General features: G+C 37.6%; 1 protein-coding gene across 4 annotated transcripts in view; it reads right to left on the bottom strand.

Moving 5' to 3' along the window:
- LOC145988888 (CUE domain-containing protein 1) overlaps positions 1–20,135 on the bottom strand; it is a 258,232-nt gene that overhangs the window by 66,619 nt on the left and 171,478 nt on the right. For all 4 annotated transcript variants that reach the window (XM_083124172.1, XM_083124174.1, XM_083124171.1 and 1 more), the window contains exons 2-5: positions 17,392–17,812; positions 15,380–15,488; positions 9,220–9,416; positions 8,307–8,454 (exon numbers count right to left, since the gene is read on the bottom strand). In XM_083124172.1, the coding sequence (XP_082980298.1) occupies positions 8,307–8,454; positions 9,220–9,416; positions 15,380–15,478 (444 nt within the window). In that variant the 5' untranslated portion in view covers positions 15,479–15,488; positions 17,392–17,812. The remainder of the gene's footprint in view (positions 1–8,306; positions 8,455–9,219; positions 9,417–15,379; positions 15,489–17,391; positions 17,813–20,135) is intronic.

Raw genomic sequence — 20,135 nt, 5'->3', positions numbered from 1 at the left:
CATATTTACGTGGTTTCGGGGACAGATCCCCAATTCAATTTCTCCTCATCTTGACATTTGAGGGGGGGGCTCTATACACCTGCCAAGTTTCATGGAAATCGGAGGGGGAGACTTAGACCTCCCTAGTAAGTAAGTGTATTAATTAATTACAAATCGCGCACGCGAGCACACACACTATATATATATATATATGTATGTATATTATATATATATGTATATTAGCAGGTAACAATATGTTATAAGCACATTCTTACTTTCCAAAGAAGCGCATGTGGGATGGCAAAACAGATCCGGATCCGAAAATTCCGGATCCGGATCCAAAAGTACCGGATCCGGATCCGAAAGTTTTGGATCCGGATCCGAAAGTTTTGGATCCGGATCCGAAAATTCTGGATCCGGATCCGAAAGTTCTGAATCCGGATCCGAAAGTTCTGGATCCGGATCCGAAAGTTCTGGATCCGGATCCGAATCTGAAAATTCCGGATCCGCGGATCCGGATCCGAAAGTTCTGGATCCGGATCCGGATCCGAAAATTCCGGATCCGCAGATCCGGATCCGAAAAATTTTAGGATCCGGATCCTAAGGATCCGGAACCAACCGGATCCGGATTTCGGATCCGCCAGGATCCGGATCTGGCCACCCCTAATGTCAACTTGCACCAGAAATTAATTCAAACAAAGCCTATTAGGATAGATGAGGCTCTGCAAGGTTTTCAAGGCAAGAAATACATAACCACCATAGACATGTTTTCAGGTTTTTACCAAATTTTGATTACGGAAGAGTCTAAACCACTTACAGCGTTCAGTTTCGATGGTAAACTATACCAGTATAAAAGGTTAGTTTTTGGTTCTTCGAACGGAGTGCAAGCTTTTACTGAAGCTATGAATAGAACACTGGGGGATACACTTTCAGATAAAGTAATGATCTATGTAGATGACTTGTGTATTAGGACAGAGACTTTTGAAGAACACATAGAGCTCTTAAAAGAAGTATTTTCAAAGATTAGGGCTGCTAACATGACCATCAAACTGAAGAAAAGTTTCTTTTGCAAAGAGAAAATAAACTATTTAGGCCATACAATTGATCAGAAGGGGATTCACATAAATCAGGATAGGATACAGTCAATAGTTGAACTTCCTAGACCTAGAACTAGGAAACAACTACAGAAAATTTTAGGTGCTTTTGGTTGGTTGAGAAAATTCATTCCCAGTTATTCAGAAATCTGTAAACCACTAACAGACTTGCTTAAGAAAGACAAAAAGTGGGAGTGGGGTAGAAAAGAAGAAAATAGTTTCTTATCTATGAAAGATGCCATAGCCAGGAATGCTACATTACACCACCCTGACATGCAAAAGGAATTTTTCATACAAACAGATGCGAGTGGAATTGGCATAGGAGGATATCTATTTCAAATTGATAACGGGGAGCCTCGTGTCATCTATTATGTAAGTAGAACATTGAGACCATATGAGGAAAAGTACACCATTACTGAACTAGAGTGTTTGAGTATAATCTTTTGCATTTCTAAATTTAGACAATATGTAGCTGGTACTAAATTTACAGTCATTTGTGACCACCATGCTTTGCAGTGGCTAAACAGCTCAAAAAACTGGAATGCTAGGCTAACCAGGTGGTCTTTACAGTTGCAAGCCTACCAGTTTCAAGTACATTACTGCAAGGGCAAAGAAAATGGTCTGGCAGACCTGTTAAGCAGGACTTTTGAAAGTAAAGAAACTGAAAACTTACATATAAATGCCACAAGTGAACCGTTCCGTAACGAGATACTTGACTTCTCCGTTGAATTCGTAGCTGCGGAGCAACGGAAAGACCCCATACTTCTTCCTACCATACAGTTTTTAGATGGTAAGCACACAGAAACTTCAACCAGGTCTAGAAATTGGTTTAAATTTTACAAAATTTTGCCAAATAACTTGCTAGTTACTAGGGATTATCATTTTTTGAATGAATGGAAGCTCTGCATACCAGAATCATTTGTACCAGTAGTTCTTAGAGCTTACCATGACAATTTAGGACATTTTGGGGTAGATAAAATGATGAGAAGGATTTTAAAACTGTATAATTGGAGAAATATGAGGAAAGATGTCAGATCTTATGTTGCAGACTGCATTACATGTCAAAGTACTAAAGATAACACACATCCACCTAGACAAACGCTGTTAATGCACAGTATGGAAGGTAGAGATATTGTTTTGTTCATAGATATTCAGGGCCCATTACCAAGGGGTAAGAGAGGTGAAAGATTCTTACTAACTATTCAAAATGCAAAAACTAGGTTTCTAACCGCATACACCTTACGTAACAGTACTACCGACAACATACTACGGAAGTTAATAGATGTCTATTTTTTACATTTCGGGATCCCAAATTTAATAGTAAGTGACAATGGAGTTCAGTTCAAGGCAAATAAATATGTACAGTCATTAGCCTCTCTAGGCATAAAGGTTGCTTACACCCCGGTATACAAACCGAGCAGTAACCTAGTAGAGAGGATACACAAAGATTTGAACCGGCTTATGCGAGTGGTATGTGGAGGCGCGCATAATGCTTGGCCAGAGCATGTCACCAAGGTTGTTAACTTGTTGAATGGAAGTGTCAACCATTCCACTGGTTTTGCACCCATAGAGCTTCAATTAAATTATCCCATTGACAATGCAGTAAAAACACACTTTGATTTGCCACCTGGTGAAGAGATGAACTGGGAACATAAGCTGTACATGGCTAGTATTAATACAGCGGGTGAAAGAAACAAAAGAAATACCAGGATAAATGCACAATTGTCCCAAAGGCAAAATGTCTCTGTAGGTAACTTAATCTTTTTGAAAACGCACTTTCTTAGTAGCTTATTGGATGCCATAACCAGGAAATACTGCAATACCTTCTCCGGTCCTTATTACTGCTACTAGGAGGAGAGAGTTGATGTGTTCACGCTGTTGGACTGCTGTACCGGCCAGATGGTAACCAATCAGTATGTGGAAAACATGAAGCTGTGGCACTGTACCGATGGTAAAAGGACATTGTACCTCAGGATGTTGAAGGGTAAGAGACCAGATCTTTTTCCACAGGATGTTAATGATACACATGTTACATAACACACATACTTTATAAAGGGAAGTCCTCTTAAAGGACTGGAGGCTGGGAGACTCTTTTACACTTGATTCTCAGGATGGCGTAAATAGAATCTTGTTCTTTATTTCTCCTTCAACCTAAAAATTGGTTCTTAAAAACAATATTCGGCTTATCTTCATTTTCCAAACTTAAAAGCGTTACGCTGTTAAATAAGGCACTTAAAATGAATTTTCAGCATAAAAGCTACAATTTTTGTAACAAATTCTTACATTTAGAACTTAATAATAACAATTAAGCTATAAATTACTTAAATATAAAGAGTTAATCTTGTATTGTTTCATAAAATTGAGCTACTGTGACGTAGAAATCCAAATTTTGTCTGAAATTGTACTTTTGCGGAGAACTTGAATTTTAAATCAGCCATAAAATGCTTAATTACAGTCGGATCTTTATGAAAACTAATTACTGAAGTCATAAACAGACTACCCTTGAGGGAAATTACAAAAAATCAACCAGGACTTGCATAATTTTATTTTTAATTATCCAGTTTTTATACGAAGGTGTCGTATCGGAGGCTCGTAAACCGAGAAACTTCGAATTTATGTAAAAATTTTACTTTTATTTCAGGATATTTACTTCAAACTTGTTTAATTATTTAATATAAGTGTTCAAGAAGTTTTGCAACCAACTACCATTTAAAGTTAATGAAAATCAGTGTTGCCAGCTAAATTTTTTGAAAATTTTTGACGTTCCGAGGAATTATTTTCCGAAATCACCTTTCTTCGATGTACTGATTTAACCAGCATACCTGTGACTTGTGTAATCATACAGTATAATAGTTACTAGGTAACAATTCATTATAAATGGTTTTGCAACCATCAACTTGAATATTTTTCTCAGCAAGCGTGCTTACCTGTACCTGCTGAATGAGACGGATGACCTGATGATAGATAAGAATTTATAATAAAAGGGAGACCAACTTCTTCGTTTTATATATCTCCCTAGGGTTAATTTCTTGCTATAGAGAACCTCGAAAATCAAAATTTCTATTCTCAAAGGAGACTAGAACTCAAAATTTATTTTTGCCACCATTTTGGAATATTTTTGGTATACCCCGGGTAACTTGGAAAGATTTTTTTTGGTGTGGAAGTTAAGGAGTTAGGAAGAGGAAGACTGGAGCACACCGCGTGTCACCTTTCCTCCCAACAGCTCATTAGATGATATGGCAGCGTGAGCTAAACATGAATTTAAATACGGATTTGACTTAATCATTGCGGAATTCGACAGTTTTCATGCGCGGAGCATATTTTATTTTACACTTTGCCTTCTTTAGGCTTTAAGGGATTTTTTTTTATCAACATATTATCTTGCTGTCGGATTCAAAGGGGGGGGACTCTTTTATATATACATGCAGGTTGGGTTTGGACGTGTTCGGTTCCTGGATTCTATCAGCCACGTGACAGGTCGACATTTGGCTGCTAGAAGTTAGGGCCTAACTACGTAGTCCTCATAAAATAGCCCTGTGTAGCTAACACATTGCAACTATTACTTAAGAATAAGTAAGACAACAATTACACTCGACCAAAAAGCAAAAATTTCATACACATGCTTACACTTGTAATATAAATGTAATTTTATCTTTTAACTTGGTTTTATAATGTAACTAACAGAAGGTAGTGTTAGGTCTTCTGTTTGTACTCATCTCATACATTTGTTCTTACTAACTTCTTTATTATATTTAAACGATCATATCCTCTATTAATTTGGTGTGTTTAAATTTTATGTTTTTATCATTTTGTAATCCTAATTTTTGTAAACTTGTGTAATCAGGTGCAACAATATATATGGATACACGTGACTCAGTAAGTCACCTTATCATTTTATTAATGTCTAGTTAGTGGTGAAACTTATAATTTTGTTTATTTAGCACAGTCATAGTGCCATGTAATCCTTTATTTACTTAGAAGAAGAAGTAGTTTTCTTTGTTTTCTTTTTCATTTGTTTGTCAATATTTACAGAAAATATTAATATCAATTGATTATTGATTAATCTATTTCTATGTTTTATCTAAAGGTGTATTTTGATTTATTATAGTTAACATTTGATAGGCTAGACACACCAGACCAACCAAGGCATGGAACGGCCAGTGATGTATGATGAAGAAAATAAGTTGGGTCTGTATAGTAAAATAAGGATTAAGTTTGTATAACAACTAGTTTCATGCACCATTTAGCTTTGATCAGGAGAAAATGGAGGCTAGATCCCCATAATGATTATTCACTGTTTGTTTTTATGTTGATAAGGAGAGTATTTAAATTTTGGCATTTTAAGTGGCTCAAGTTGCATAATTTTACTTAATGTAAGGTATAAGACACAGAATAAATACATCTACCACATACACTTGTCGACAACACACAACAAGGATTTTGGTGTTATAAGAGGGTTGCGTTAATTTTAATTTGCCCAAGGAGGCCTATGCTTTACATAGCATAAAGAATGTGCCTATGATGCACACATAATTCCTGCCATAGAGTAGAAGATTTGCCCATAGTGGCCATTATAGTTTTAAGTATGCACATGTAAGGGGCTGAATGCCCGTGCAGTAAATACTGCCTAACCTATGAAGTGTGTTAGTGAAATAGACTTGTGTTGGTAAAGCCTTGAGCCCAGTAATGAAATATGAAATAAGCTAAAAACAGTGAGATAAGTTGAAGAGAAGGGTGCATGAAGAATATAAAATAACGGGAATTTTCTTATTTTAATGTGTGTATCGGTAATTTTTCAATTTTTAATTTCAAAACTAGCCAACAAATTTTTATATAATATTTTATTAAATCCTGTATTGATTTTCATACTATCTTTGCAGAAGCTACAAATTTTTGTGTAATTTTCATTATTAATAAAAATGTAATCAAGAGACATAGTGGTCAAGTGCACAAAGACAAGGAACTTAAAGTGGTAAAGAGACTTGAAGTTGTGACATGTGAAGAAAGTGCATGAAGATAAATTAAGACTTTCAACTAAGCATGTTCTAATGCCTTTAAAACTTTCACAGAATAAAATACTACGGCCAATAAGATGGCAGGAGAGGAAGCACCAAGGAGTCCCCGGACACATTTCTCCAGCCGATACGAGAGCTCCAGCCAGGCAGACCAGATGGCAGAAGGAGAGGCCAGGACGGACTACTATCCCAGGATGACTAGGCAATGAGGGCGGCACACCTTTATTACCAACCGTATTCCTGAGCCACTAGACACCAGAGTTAGCAGTTAGAAGAGGGAAGAAGATGCCATGAACACCAAATGAAGCAGAGAGTGCACAACTCACTTGCCCAGAGCCAATCCAGGCAGGAGGAGAAGCAGCAGAAGAGAACTACAGCTATGGGAGAAAGAGAGAGGCAGGCAAACTTGCCAATAAGAGGCAGATGTGACCCGAACACTTAAGTCTACGGGTGCTAGGGTTACAGTCTGACCTAAGTTAACATCGGGAGGCAAGACACATCAGAAGTCCTGCAGGAGGCAACGCAACAGCTAGCTGAAAAAATTTGCTTCCCTACAGTTCAGCAAATTTTATTCGGGAGCAGGGGGATGTATAACCGATGTGCCAATTACAAATCCCCATCGGTCTTTCTACGCTTTTCCCCAAGATCTTAATTTTCTGCTCTCTGAGAAGAAACCCAGCTGCCTCAAGAAACCAGCGTTCGTTCCCATGAAGCCTCCCATATATCACCGCCCCTACTTCAAGGTGAAGGAAACAGTGTGTCCGGCAATAAACTCCCATATCTGTCCTGTACAAATTCATCTAAACTCTGGTTCACGTCAAGATAATTTCAGCCCAGATGGAGCCTATCAAGATAATTTCGGCCGAGAAGGAGCTAATCACCTGGAACTTCAGGCATTTAAAATTTAAAAACTTTCTTCCCCGTTTTAAACAAGGAACGTCTGTTCTCGTGAGACTTTGCAGGTGGCCAGGCTCGGATTCGAGACAATTGCTCCACACATGGTGTTCTCCACGAGACGCATAACTTCCACGATCGCCGCCAGCCCGTCTGGCTCACTGACATCGAATTGACAAGAGTAAATAGCAGAGAATCTTGAACTCCAACCCCGCCAGAACATTTCTCTTCGTATCTCTTCGCCTCAGTGGGATTTTGGCAGACAAGGAAGGCATAACTTTAACGAAGTGTCCCAGTTGCGAGCAATAAAAATTGAGCTGTGAGCAATTAAATTTAATTAGAACAGATACTTTTCTTCCTCGAGATCAGCTCTCAAACAAGGTGCTATTGTGTTTTCATGCTACGCGATTATCGCCTTTTAGTGTAACGATTCTCGCGATTCTCACCCTTATCACCCCCGTGTGCAACGATTCTCGCCCCTACATGCAAAAGTGACCACGTGTGGGCGGAGCAAAAAGTTCAACGACCAATAGAGTGAAGGACAATTCTTTGGAGAACGAGAAGAAAAGACGAAGTAAGAACTTAGAAGACACAGTTCGATAGACACAGTTCGACATTCACATTTTAGAGAGACAGTTTTAGAACATTCACAGTTAAAACTTTCAGCACCTTTGTAGGTCAGAGAGAAACTGTTTTATCTTCTCTGGACCATGTTTAGATTTCTAGCTTTGTGATTTCAACTTCTTTAACATAACTAGTTAGGCATGGTGCTAGAAACATAGCGTTTATGTAAAGCATCGACCATCAGCGGTCTGCGCTGCTAACTTGTTTGACCCGGTGCATTATGGGTCCGGGAGTGTTTTGTCTTGTGTAGATGAGCGACCAGAGGTTGTAAGTATCTCTACAGAAATGTATTAAACACTATTTCGTAACATATTTCAGTGTCCAGTGTTCTGATTTCCGATTTCCGATTCCTGATTCTTAAATTCATGATAAGTTCATGGTAAATTTGGCTTGTAAACGAAGACCAATGTAGAAGGAACATCATCGTCCTTCTCCATTGGCCGAACCAGTGACCGTTCACGCAATGTATAATTCTAATCATATCTAATTCAAATTGTGTTCGTACATTTTAATTTCTCTTTACGTGATTGAACATCCATGCCTTAAGTAACGTAACGTTGGTTCGACACCAAAAACGGCCCCCATTTTAATTTTTAATCATTGTTATAAGAAGATTAAATATTTCATCACATGCAATTATAAATTTCAAGTTAAAAAATGGCATATATAGAACTCTTCACTTATTTATAAGATGCTTTACCTTTTTCTGGGTCGTCCACTGTGCAGGAGAGATTCGAAGGAAGTCCTCGGGCAAAGCACCAAGTAATGGAGGATTCCAGCCATGAACTGTCCTCAGGGGAACATCAGCCTTTTGATTCACAGGAGAGGTTTTAGGTTCAGATTCCTTACTGAAATGAAACAATGTTCTCTCAATGACAATGATATTGATAAATTAAAAGTTGGGCAATATTACATTGGCTATATTGGTGACAAACTTAGCAATTATAATAATAATAGTTAGGGCTGATATGATACAACTCTGACCTGATATGATACTAATTCCAATAATCTTACCAATTCCCTCCAATACAAATGCCAATACTTGGAAATTTTTGAATCAATTTAAAGTATGAAGAAGTTTTCTCGGGTTATCAGCCAGGTGATTTCAGGATAGGCTTCCAAGCTTTCAAGAGCTAACGTCACTCTCATCTTTAGGGATTGAAGCATGAAGTGAAGCTCGGAAGCCTATCTGGAAATCACCTGGCTGATAACCCGAGAAAACTTCTTCATCACGCAAGGAAAGCTTCAAGAATTACTTCAAATGCCTCTAAGGGGAGGAAATGATACAACAAACCCTGTAGAATTGTCATCAGACTTTTTTGCTACTCGATCGATGTTGGTGACTAAGTTATCAGTGTTGGTGTTTAAATGTTATGTATTATGGGGTTTTCGGACCAAAGTGACAAGACACACATGTCACTTGGGAACAAACCAATCAACAGCAATGTTTCACACCATAGCGCCATGAAATATAAAACAAGGCTGAATTTAATTAGTAAAATACTCAGGTGACATGTGTCACTTGTTGCAATTTTGTGAAATTTTTCAGGAAAATGGTCCGAGGAACTCTTCTAATTTGAAATTAGCAACAGCTTACTAAAATCATGTCTTACCTGGGTGTATCTGTACACGAGTCTGTCTCTTCAATTGTTGGTAGACTCGGGGAAGTTGTCACAATGAGTGGTGGCTGCTGTTGCTTCTCATGCTGTTCTATTTCATTTCGTAGTTTTTCATTTTCGTTGTCAGTGCTCATCGCCAGCAGTTGGTCGATGGTGGCATCTACAGCCCCCTGGTTAGCCCTAAGAACAGCCTGAAAAAAGGAATAAGCATTTTTAAAAATGTGGCTTACTGACAAGTGTGAGAGCTTTTTGAACGAACCTTGTAAAATTGGGAAAATTTGGTGCCAAAATTTGACTATGCATTCACCTAGTTAATGAATTTATGCAACCATACATAACATGAACAATTCAATGTGAAATTTTTGTCGATACTAATAAAGGAGACACAGTGGAACCTCGATTTTTTCAGCGGACCAGTCTGAAGAAACTTAAAATTCGGGAAAATGTAAAATCAAGGAAAAATTTATAACATTTTGCTGTCTTGGGACCATCAATATAGAATGTATACAGTGGGAAAATGTAAAATCCAGAAACATAAAATTGGGGTTCCACTGTACCTACATTCTCCCAATTTGATATAAAATTTCAGATGTTCGTTGAAGAACCTGAATGGCACATTAAGTTCATTAACTAATGTTATGTAACTAGATGAGAGCAATGGGTTTTGCTCTGCACAAGAAACTGCGTGTGTAGACATTATCTTTACAAAAATAGATTATGAATTGTGTGTTTATAAACATAAAAATTATAACTTATTTAATTAATTTTGTTCAAGATGTTCATGCAGCATTTCAAAATCGATTACCTATACATACGATCTATCTTGATTTTGCTAAGGCTTTTGATTCAATTAATCACAATATTTTATTACGCAAACTTTCAAGTTTCGGGTTGACTAGTGATTTTCTTGCTCTCATGGCCTCATATCTTAATGGTCGAAAACAATATGTAACCTATAGACAATCGAAGTCGTTTGAATATATTGTGAAGTCAGGTGTACCACAAGGATCGAATCTTGGTCCACTACTTTCTGTATTGTTTATAAATGATCTACCATTACAAATTGAATATTCTAAATGTCTCATGTATGCTGATGACATAAAGATTTATAAACAAATTAATAATGATGGAGACATTAGGAAACTTCAAAGAGATTTAGATATGGTGTATGACCTTAATTTTAATATCAAGAAGTGTTCTTTTATGGAGTTATCAAGTAAAATAAATACCTCTAAAATCTCCTATTTTATGTGTGGAGAAGAGCTTGAAAGAGTAAATTTTATTAAGGACCTAGGCATTATTATGGATCGTAATATGATGTTTAACAAACATGTATCATACATGGTAAACAATGCATTTAGATCATTAGGTTTTCTTATAAGAAATACGAGGAATCTAACTAATGTAGACAGTATTTCTCTCTTGTATAATGCATTAGTTAGAAGTAAGCTTGAATATGGTTCTAATGTTTGGTTTACATATTATAAATCCCAGGAGTTGGTAATTGAAAGAATTCAAAAACGATTTTTAAGATATTTGTATTACAAAAAGTATAATGTACCATCACACTATAATAACTTATCATACAATGACCTACTTAATGAGTTTAATTATGAAGTCTTATTAATAGAAGGGAAATAACAAAACAATGAATGGCATCATAGATAACCCTACTTTTCTCCAAAAGATATGTTTCAATGCAAAGAAATGTGGCTTAAGGCTGTGGCAATTGATGTCTTATGATATTCCTAAAACAGAAAGATTCAAGAATTCGCCATTATTTAGAATGTCCTTTGCGTACAACAAAATATCTATATTGCAATCTAATCTTGATTTTAGTATCTCAATCAATGAGTACAAAAAAAATATTAAGACAAGTGTTTACAACATAAATTATAAGAGTTAGTGTTATACTTAGCAATATATCACTGCACGTGAATAAAAATGACGTGTTTTTTTTCTTATCTTGTTCTGTATTGTTTTGGGTGAAGCACTTCTAAATTGCTAATTGGGTGTTATATGATTCTATAGTATAGTTTAGTAATTTATATTACATTATATTTGTGTATGTGTTCTACCTGTGTTATGTCTCACTGTATTATATTATGTGTTTCTCTTGTATTTTTATTTGTATTTTTATTGGCTACCTTCTGTAAAAGGAGATAATTTCTCTGCTGAAGTAAATAAATAAATAAATAACACTATGGCAGTATTTGGTACTAAACTACAGGAAATTTGTAGATATACTGGGCCACTAAATTTATTGGTAGCTCACAAGTAGTACCTTTGGTGCAAATGGTCAAGAGTGTGATCCCTGGTGGAAGATACAAAATATTTAAACATCGTGAGGAGAATTGGTTAGCTACTTAAAAGTAGTAATGACAGACTAGTCTTGAAAGTCAGAAAACAGTGTCTGACCACGCATCAGCCAATGAAAAGTCAGTTGGCAGGCCATGCCGTCTAGGGACTATTGCATCATGGATTTTAGATTACTTTAGCCAATTTATTAATATTCTTTGTAGTAAAGTGATACAATGATATGCCTGATATACCTATATCCAACAATACTGATAGATTACCAATTAGTTTGTCCCGTGCTTAATATATAAAAGATTTAATTCTAGTGGCTGCGTATCTATTAGGAAAATATACTGCGTATCAGGCACGTATCCAGGAATATATTTGAGGGGGGGGGTATGCGAACCAAGAGCCACAGAAATAATAATAATGTTTAAATTAAAACAATTAAATTAAATATTAATTAAAATATGTACATTTATTAATCTTGCATTTTTATTATTACATGAATACTTAAAAATGTGGTATAAGGATATAAATATAACAGCATATTCTATTATCTAGTTTGCATGTACTTAAGATTTTTATTAAAACAAGGAAATTAAAGTCAAATAGATAACGAATTGAATATTTATTGAATAAGAAGAAAAGGATGTTCCTGATTAATATTTTATGCATATTTTCATTAGTAGTAGTGTGCATAAATCTTCTTTGGTATTGCCCTTCAAAGGAGTGTGATGCCAATATAATCATCCGTGTCTTCCAAGTTCATAGGATCGACTATAGTAGAACAAACGCTAAAAAGTCCATTATCATTATTTAATTTTAGTACTTGGTAAAGTTTTTGGGGGGAGGGTCACATATTTGTTAATTCCCTTATCTTTTATTAAAAACCAAAGATAACATTTATCCATAGGTAAAATAATGCCTATTTTATGAAAAGTAAACTCATTTGCAGTTATATGGCATAATTAAGCCAGAACAGGTGAAAAAACACCTTCGTTTACACTTTTCAATCAATTGATAACTCTGCCATCTGGTGGTAGGAATTGGAACCTCCACAGACAAGAAAAAAGTGTCAGGTGACCACAGCAAGCAAATGAGAAGCTTTCAAGGCTGTGACGTCACACAGGGCGCAAACAGATGATGGCCTATTATGATTTGAGCTTGCCGCTCAAGCTCACTTGTATTCCAGACCCACCTGAGAGCAGGTCAGAGGTGAAGTTGCTGGCAAAATTCAGTGCGTTAATGGCTGCGTGTGCCGTTAACAAAGGATTCACAAGGGAAACAGGGATCTAAGGTCCAGATATAGTAAATATGGACCTAAGCGTGTGACCAAGTGGGATATTGTGTCCCAGACAGCATCTGAGAATCAAAGTGCAAATTTCGGCAATGTACAGAGTTCTGTGTCCCTCATCAAAAGTGAAAGTCCGGACCGCATGGTCGGCAAAACTGACGCCATAACAGCATCCATGGAACATCAGTCAATATCCATGTTGTTTTCAGCCATCCATACAAGAAAAGCCAGGAAAGCTCACCCATCACTCCCCAACTGCCTTTATCACTTCAAGGAAGTACGACCTAATTTTTAGTGGTGTATACCCCAAAAATGGCCAGGTGTCGGGATGTGGCTATTGAGTGTGAAATAGTGTGTGTGGCCCCCAGGTATGAAAGATATAATGTCCAATAGGCTGATATGTAAGTACAGATTCCTTTTGTTTATCTCTTGTGTGTTTTATGTACAGTGAATGTTCATGTTTGGTGGTGGCTATGCCACACGCAGTGTTCTTTGTGAATAAATGAGTCGTTCAAAGGTGCCTGACCTGTTATCACTGCAGTGAATCATAAGACTACCAAAGCCTCCTCTAGCTACAGTTTCTGAAATTTAGGCTAAAAGTTTGTCTGTTGCTTAACAGGTCTCTCAAGGGATACCTGTTGTTATACGGAACACCACACGTGGAATAGGGTCTGCGTGTGGCCGCGTACAGCGTGGCTCTCTTTCTTTTCTCTGTCTGACTAAGTGTTCTTTTTGGTTAGTTTTAGAGGAATCTCTTTCAACTAAGTAAAACCAACCAAACCATCAATAATACAGTATAACGTAAAAGAGAAAAGAACTCACAAAGTTAAAGTACAAAAAACTTCCCCCCTTATAGTGTGATGTTTCAATTGGAATGAAAAGTCCCTCACAGTGACGAAGCTAATGTTTTTGTTCATGGGGAAGTTAATACACAGAATATGTGATAATTGTCATCTGACCACAATGCATTTCTTGTGAAATGTTAGCCTGATTGGATATATCACATCACCCCCTTCCCATTTAAAAATATTGAATTGTATTCAAAATGGTGGACATCCGCTTGGAACACAATATTGTTTCCCCTAGTTCAAACTTATTTCTAACATGACCATTTGTACCCTGCCTAACTCCTTTACATTTTATAGGGGTTTCAAGAGACTTTTGAATCACTCCCCAGATAGCACATAAGCTTGTGGCAAGCTTACGATAGCTTCCTTATAGCTTGTCAAAGCAAGCTTGACGTAAGCTTGATGTATGGGATACCTAGCGTGATTGGATGAATTTTTTTAAAAAAAATAAAACAATAGACACACCCATTTAATATAACAATAGAGAAACTTATTAAACATAAACAATATTGACAAAATGAAATAAAACCGAAATACACTACAATGAATTCCAATGCGAATAAAACACCAAAGCTTATATTTCCTGCAGCGTACACTAGATGGCAGTGCAACTCAAATATAAAACAAACATAAGTTTTAGTAACACAAATAAGGATAACTTTGATTGTAATTAGTGAAAAAAATGTGTTTTATTATCTTTCGAAAGATGTGTGAATATTGAAGTTGCAAGGAAGATCAGAAAATGAAATGTGATGAATAAAAGTGGAACTCCATTGATAAAAATTTTTATCCCATACTATATAATCAGGAGCTAAGTACTGCAAAGAGAAATATATTACCAGCATATAGTTAGAGATTGGTTAGTTTATTGAATTCTCCAGCCTAACGGTTGCCTATTTTGGTGGGAGCAGGTAAAGTTTTATCAGCTGGAAAGAGAAACTGTGAAGTTACAAACATGGGTGTTTGATGTTAATTAGCTCCAATTCTTTTTAGTTTGGCTGTTATGCTTATATAGGATGTACATTACAGCCATGTTTATTGTTTATACAGATATATAAAGAAATTTAGATGAAAATACACATTATGGCTTACTTCGAGCATTGCATTCTGTAAGATTACAGCTGCTGCAACTTCCACTTCTGGTAACTAGATTGCTTAATGCTGCTAGCTACTTAGTTTGCCATGGTAACCTTGCTTCATGCTTGCAGCAAGCTGTCTGTGCTACCTGGGTCTGTATTTCCTTTCTTAGCAAATACCAGTCCAACAAAAGAACCATGAGAAGTGCTTAATGTTTTCCAGAATAGAAGCACAGTGCTTGTACATGTAATTTGTGTTATGTTTATTATTATAAAATTTTCCTCTTATCTATTTGTTATTTTACACTCTTTATCTCATCTTGGGTTAATTGTGACAATGGAATAAATATCTTGATACATCCATGTTTGAGCATTGTTTGAACCTGGGACCTCGGGCTTCATAAAGAATTTCTACCACCACTCCACCACAGATGATGGCACTTATTATTATTGAAACTGTAAGCTCCCTAAGCATTGTACACAATGAATCAGCATATAATATCGCAAGAATGTTAAATATTGTGAGAATAAAACATATGAGTGAGCACAGATGTTCAAATAAAGAAAAATTGAAAACAACTCAAGAACAAGATCAAAAGGGGGGGGGGGAGAGAATTAAAAATGTTATTATTTACCTCTATAACATCATCATCCATTTCAGGAAACATCGTCTTAAAGTCTGCCATGGCTTGATGAAATTCTAGTTGAGTTGTCTGTTGTTGCACAGCTGCCATTCTCAAAAGTCTGTAAAGTATATTTATTCAGAATAATAATGACAGTGAATTCAACAAACAGCAAAAATGCATATGCACAATGTGTTAATCAAGGGGTGTCAGGTGAAGCCACATTGCACAGTGGTTCGGATCCCACTTTAAACTGTAGGTCCAGTCCTGATTAAAGTGTACTTAAAACACCGATCCAATTCAAACAAATAAAAAATATATCCTGCAGGTATGCAACAATGTACTGAGATTGAATTTATATTTTGCTAATAGACTTCTCTGCCACGTTTACCTAAGCGACATGAGGTTAAATGATGAATAGATTAAGTTGGCCAGGGCTCAAACTTTGAACCTTTTGTGCTAATACCCAAACTTGACATCTTAACCCCTTAGCCACCAAGGCATCTCAGCCACTGACATTCATTTTTCTGTTGGGTAACATTAATCTATCTTCTGTAGACTGCACCACTGTTCAATGTGCCTGCACCAGAGATCAGACCTTGGTACCCTTGATTCCAAAATGAGGAACAACATTTGTGTTCTAAGTCTTCGTTATGTTTATACAGGCTATTTGGGACTGGCTCTCCAGTTTAAAATTGGATCAGAACCACTGTTCAATGTGTCTTCATCAGTGCATCGAATCTGAGACCTCATGCACTACATTATAGGGGAGGCTGGGCTGGATGATGTATTAGATAGTTGTGAGATCAGATGTTTTTTCTTGTGTAATATACTTTGTATTACAATATGAAGGCAAATAGGTACACTGAAATCTGAAGTATTATTTATGCATTTGTATTTCACAGTACATCATGAGTTTTATTACGCCCACAACATCCAGGCCCAATATTTGTGATACCCCCAGGGAAAAACAGTTTGAAAAACCCTGCTCTAAGAGTGGTTCTTGAATTAATTGTTTACACAATGCACTGTACTTTCATTGATTGGGTTGGTGTTTTAAGACCACTTTATGCACAGTAAGGCTAATCTGGACTGGACCTACAGTTTAAAGTGGGATCCGAACCACTGTGCCATGTGCCTCCACCGGGTATGGAACCCGGGACCCCTTCCTGTACTTTGATTTTACAACAGAACATATAAATGCCATCAAAATCTGAGTTTTTTTTTTGTTTTAAGTCCACGTGATGCACAGATAAGCTGACTGGGCCTACAGTATTAAACTTCAAGATATCTTATCTTGCAAACCTTCCCGGACACTAACAAAGTAAACGGATTGAGAGATATTTTATTTTCCACAATCTTTCTTTACCTTCCTCAATAAAAGTAAAATCTAAACTGTGAAAAACATGCCTCAGGGCATATGGAGAGCAAATCATACATAATTCCCGGAGCCAATAATTCACGCACAATTCCCGATGAGTAGTCACCCTGTACTGTAAGGTACATAAATCTTATAATCTGGTACACACAGCAGATGCACTGAATAAAAATTTGAGCAAAATAAATGCAAGCCTAGCAGGACCGAAACGAGGGTCTCTGGCATACCATGCCATTGCTCATTTCACATGATTTTTCACTTGCACTGTTTCACCTGTGTGGAATTGTCCGTCAATATCATCACAATAGGATCAGTTGCTTCGAAACTCTGATGTTAACAGTGTCCTGTCTCTTGCTATAATTTATAAGCAGCAAATATCCTTTGTCTTCCAAATCATAAGATAATATACAGTTTTATGCTAGGACATACCCATTGTGGTATCCACTGACAGACAATTCCACACAGGTAAAACAGAGGAAGCCAAAAATCAGGTAAAACCAGGGCTGGTTTGGTAGCTGTTTTTCATGGTATGCTAGACCTAGGTTCAAGCACTGATCAAGCTTACAATTTTAACTGAAATTTTTACTACAAGGTATATTTTAAACGTCCCTTTTCATTAAAAAAAAAAAAAGTTAAGAATACTCACCAGATCCAGAGAGATATTTACAGAGGTGTAAACTACTAGATGCTGAAGAGTGATTTATCTATAATACACATAAAGCACTGTTAACAAGCGTAAACTGCTTGATGAGGTAATTTTCTAAATTTTTCAAAAAACTAGATTTAAAATGTTTGCTAGAGTTCCATATTGACACTTTTTCCTACTGTTTACACAGATGTCATTGATTATGATGCACAAAATATTCAATCAAGCATCCACAATTCAATTAGTGTGCCTGATATTCTGATTTAATTCTCTAAAGGAGCTTCTCTTGAAAGGGTCTTCATTATGTCAGCTGTATGTAGTCCACATGTATCACTTCACTTCTATTTTTAGGGAGTCAAAAATCAACTCAATGTCCTTGATATGTAGATGCACTGCCATCACGGTAGTTCATATTTCAAGCCTAGAAAGAAACATCAGAGTATGCAGGTTAGGTTCAGCAATATGCACCAAACGACTATGGCATTCCATCAACTTAATCATAAATCAGAACATTCGTAATTTCATTGCATTTCAGTGATGAAAGCATCACTTTGATGTCATCACCTGTCGCATCACTGTCGTGATAGCAGGCAAAGTCGGAAGGTGTTAGTCTCATCTCCAGTGCTACAGCAAGCGTTCCGCGTAGCTTTGCTAAGTGTCGCGAGCTGCAGGTCACGTAAAAGCAAGCAGAATCATAGGAGTTCATCACATCATCCTGCAGAGATAATGACCACTCTTCAGAAGCCATGTTTACTAGGGCTGAGTAGATGCCGATGTATCAGTATCGGAGGTATCGGTATCTGAAAGTATCGTTGGAATTCATCTACCGATACCAGCTGATACTTTCTCCTCATATTGCTCTTTCACGAGGTCCGCAAAAATGACATGCGACACTTTCGTGGCATTTAATTATCCTGGAAATTATGCAAAATTCAAATTTTCCTTTTACATGTATTTACCAAAATACACTAGTGTCCAAAACTTAAGCATAATGCTAAAATTTGCATTTAAAAGCCGAGGAGTGTTCTGCAGGCACAAAAAATGCAGCAGACGACGCATATTGTTGATGAGGCGCATTGAACAGAGCATTGACAGCATTATCCTGGCCCTCTATGGGAGGAAAGCGAACACTAGTGCTTGGAGCCAAAATGCGTGCAATCTGTGTACGTGTGTTGTAGTGAACGGAAGGTGAATGTGGCAAGAGACAGCAGAAATATGGCAGAAAGACATAATTTGGACGCATTTTCCAAGGGTCGGATCATCGGCGCCTGGAACGAGGTGACACCCAGACAGCAGTAGCACGAGCCCTCAATGTGCCACAAAGTGTTGTGTCCAGGTTGTGGAAACAGTTTCTGGACACGTGAGACGTCAGCCGTAGACCCGGTGGAGGTTGTCCACGTGTGACAACTCCACGACAGGATCGATATCTGACCATGACTGTGCGTTGGAACCGGACCATGCCTGCATGGCAACTGTCAGCGAAGCTTGCAGTCGCCTCAGTGGTGAGAGTTTCACGCCAAAGTGTATACCGGAGACTGGGTGCCAGTGGTTTGTATGCCCGACGACCAGTAACATGTGTTCCACTGACCGCAGCGCACAAAAGGGCTTGTTTACTGTGGTGTAGAGAACATTGCCATTGGACCCGCAATGAATGGAGCCATGTATTGTTCATGGATGAATCCCGATACAGTGCCCAGAATGATTCCCATCACACACTGATCTGGTGCAAACAGGGAACCTGCTTTCATCTCATTAACATTGTGGAAAGGGATCGGTATGGTGGTAGTGGGGTACTGGTCTGGACAGGCATTATGGTGAATGGTTGTACGGACCTGCACGTGTTCGATGCTGGATCCGTCACTGGCCAGTGCTACCGGGACGAGGTTCTTCATACCCATGTTCGACTTTTTAGGAGCGCAGTCGGCCCACAGTTTCGGTTCATGGATGACAATGCCCGTCCTCGTCGAGCCAAACTGGTGGATGACTATCTAGCGACTGAAGACATTCAACGAATTGAGTGGCCAGCGCAATCTCCACCTTAACCCTATTGAACATGCCTGGGACATATTGGGGAGACATTGGAAGCCTGCCAGCCATCCCCCAGGACGAAGCCGGAGCTCTGCACTGCTCTTCAGGAGGAGTGGAATCAGCTTCCCCAAGAGCTTCTGATCTTCAGCATGGAGCGTCGGTGCCAGTCATGTGTGGCTGTTCGGGGTGACCATAAACCCATATTAACCTGTTTTCTGTGCCTCTAGTGCATTTCACAGTGTTTTTCTGGTATGTGTTTTGGTCAATTTTTTGCATTTGTGGTGTGTGATGTCGGCTACCATGGTATCTTGCATATGTGGCCTGTTCCATGTGGTGTATGTGTGGTATGTTGGCTCCCTTTGGTGCGGTTTCTTTACGTTTTTCGGGTCCTCTATCCTCGAATGGTCATTATGCTTAAGTCTTGGACACTAGTGTAACAAATCCAAAATTCTTGACTTTTCATGACTTTTTCTTGACCTTTCTATCCTTTTTCTCAACATTTATTTAATCGCCCCCTTCTTAGGTATAGTTGGAAATGCATACAAGAATGTAATTCTTAAGAAACAAAATGAACAAATCTTAACCACAACTCAATACAATTTTAGATTTCCATATATCAAATTTTATCAAATCCGAGTAAATCCAATGTAAATTCCCTATAATGTAAAAAATAGCAAAATTGTTATGCACAAGCATAATTTCTTGACTTTTTCTTG

Source organism: Lepisma saccharinum, chromosome 6 (assembly GCF_977018435.1).
Source record: "Lepisma saccharinum chromosome 6, izLepSacc3.1, whole genome shotgun sequence".
Classification (NCBI taxonomy): Eukaryota; Metazoa; Arthropoda; class Insecta; order Zygentoma; family Lepismatidae; genus Lepisma; species Lepisma saccharinum.
Note: the sequence above shows the minus strand (reverse complement) of the source record. Positions and strands in the feature narration are given on the sequence as shown.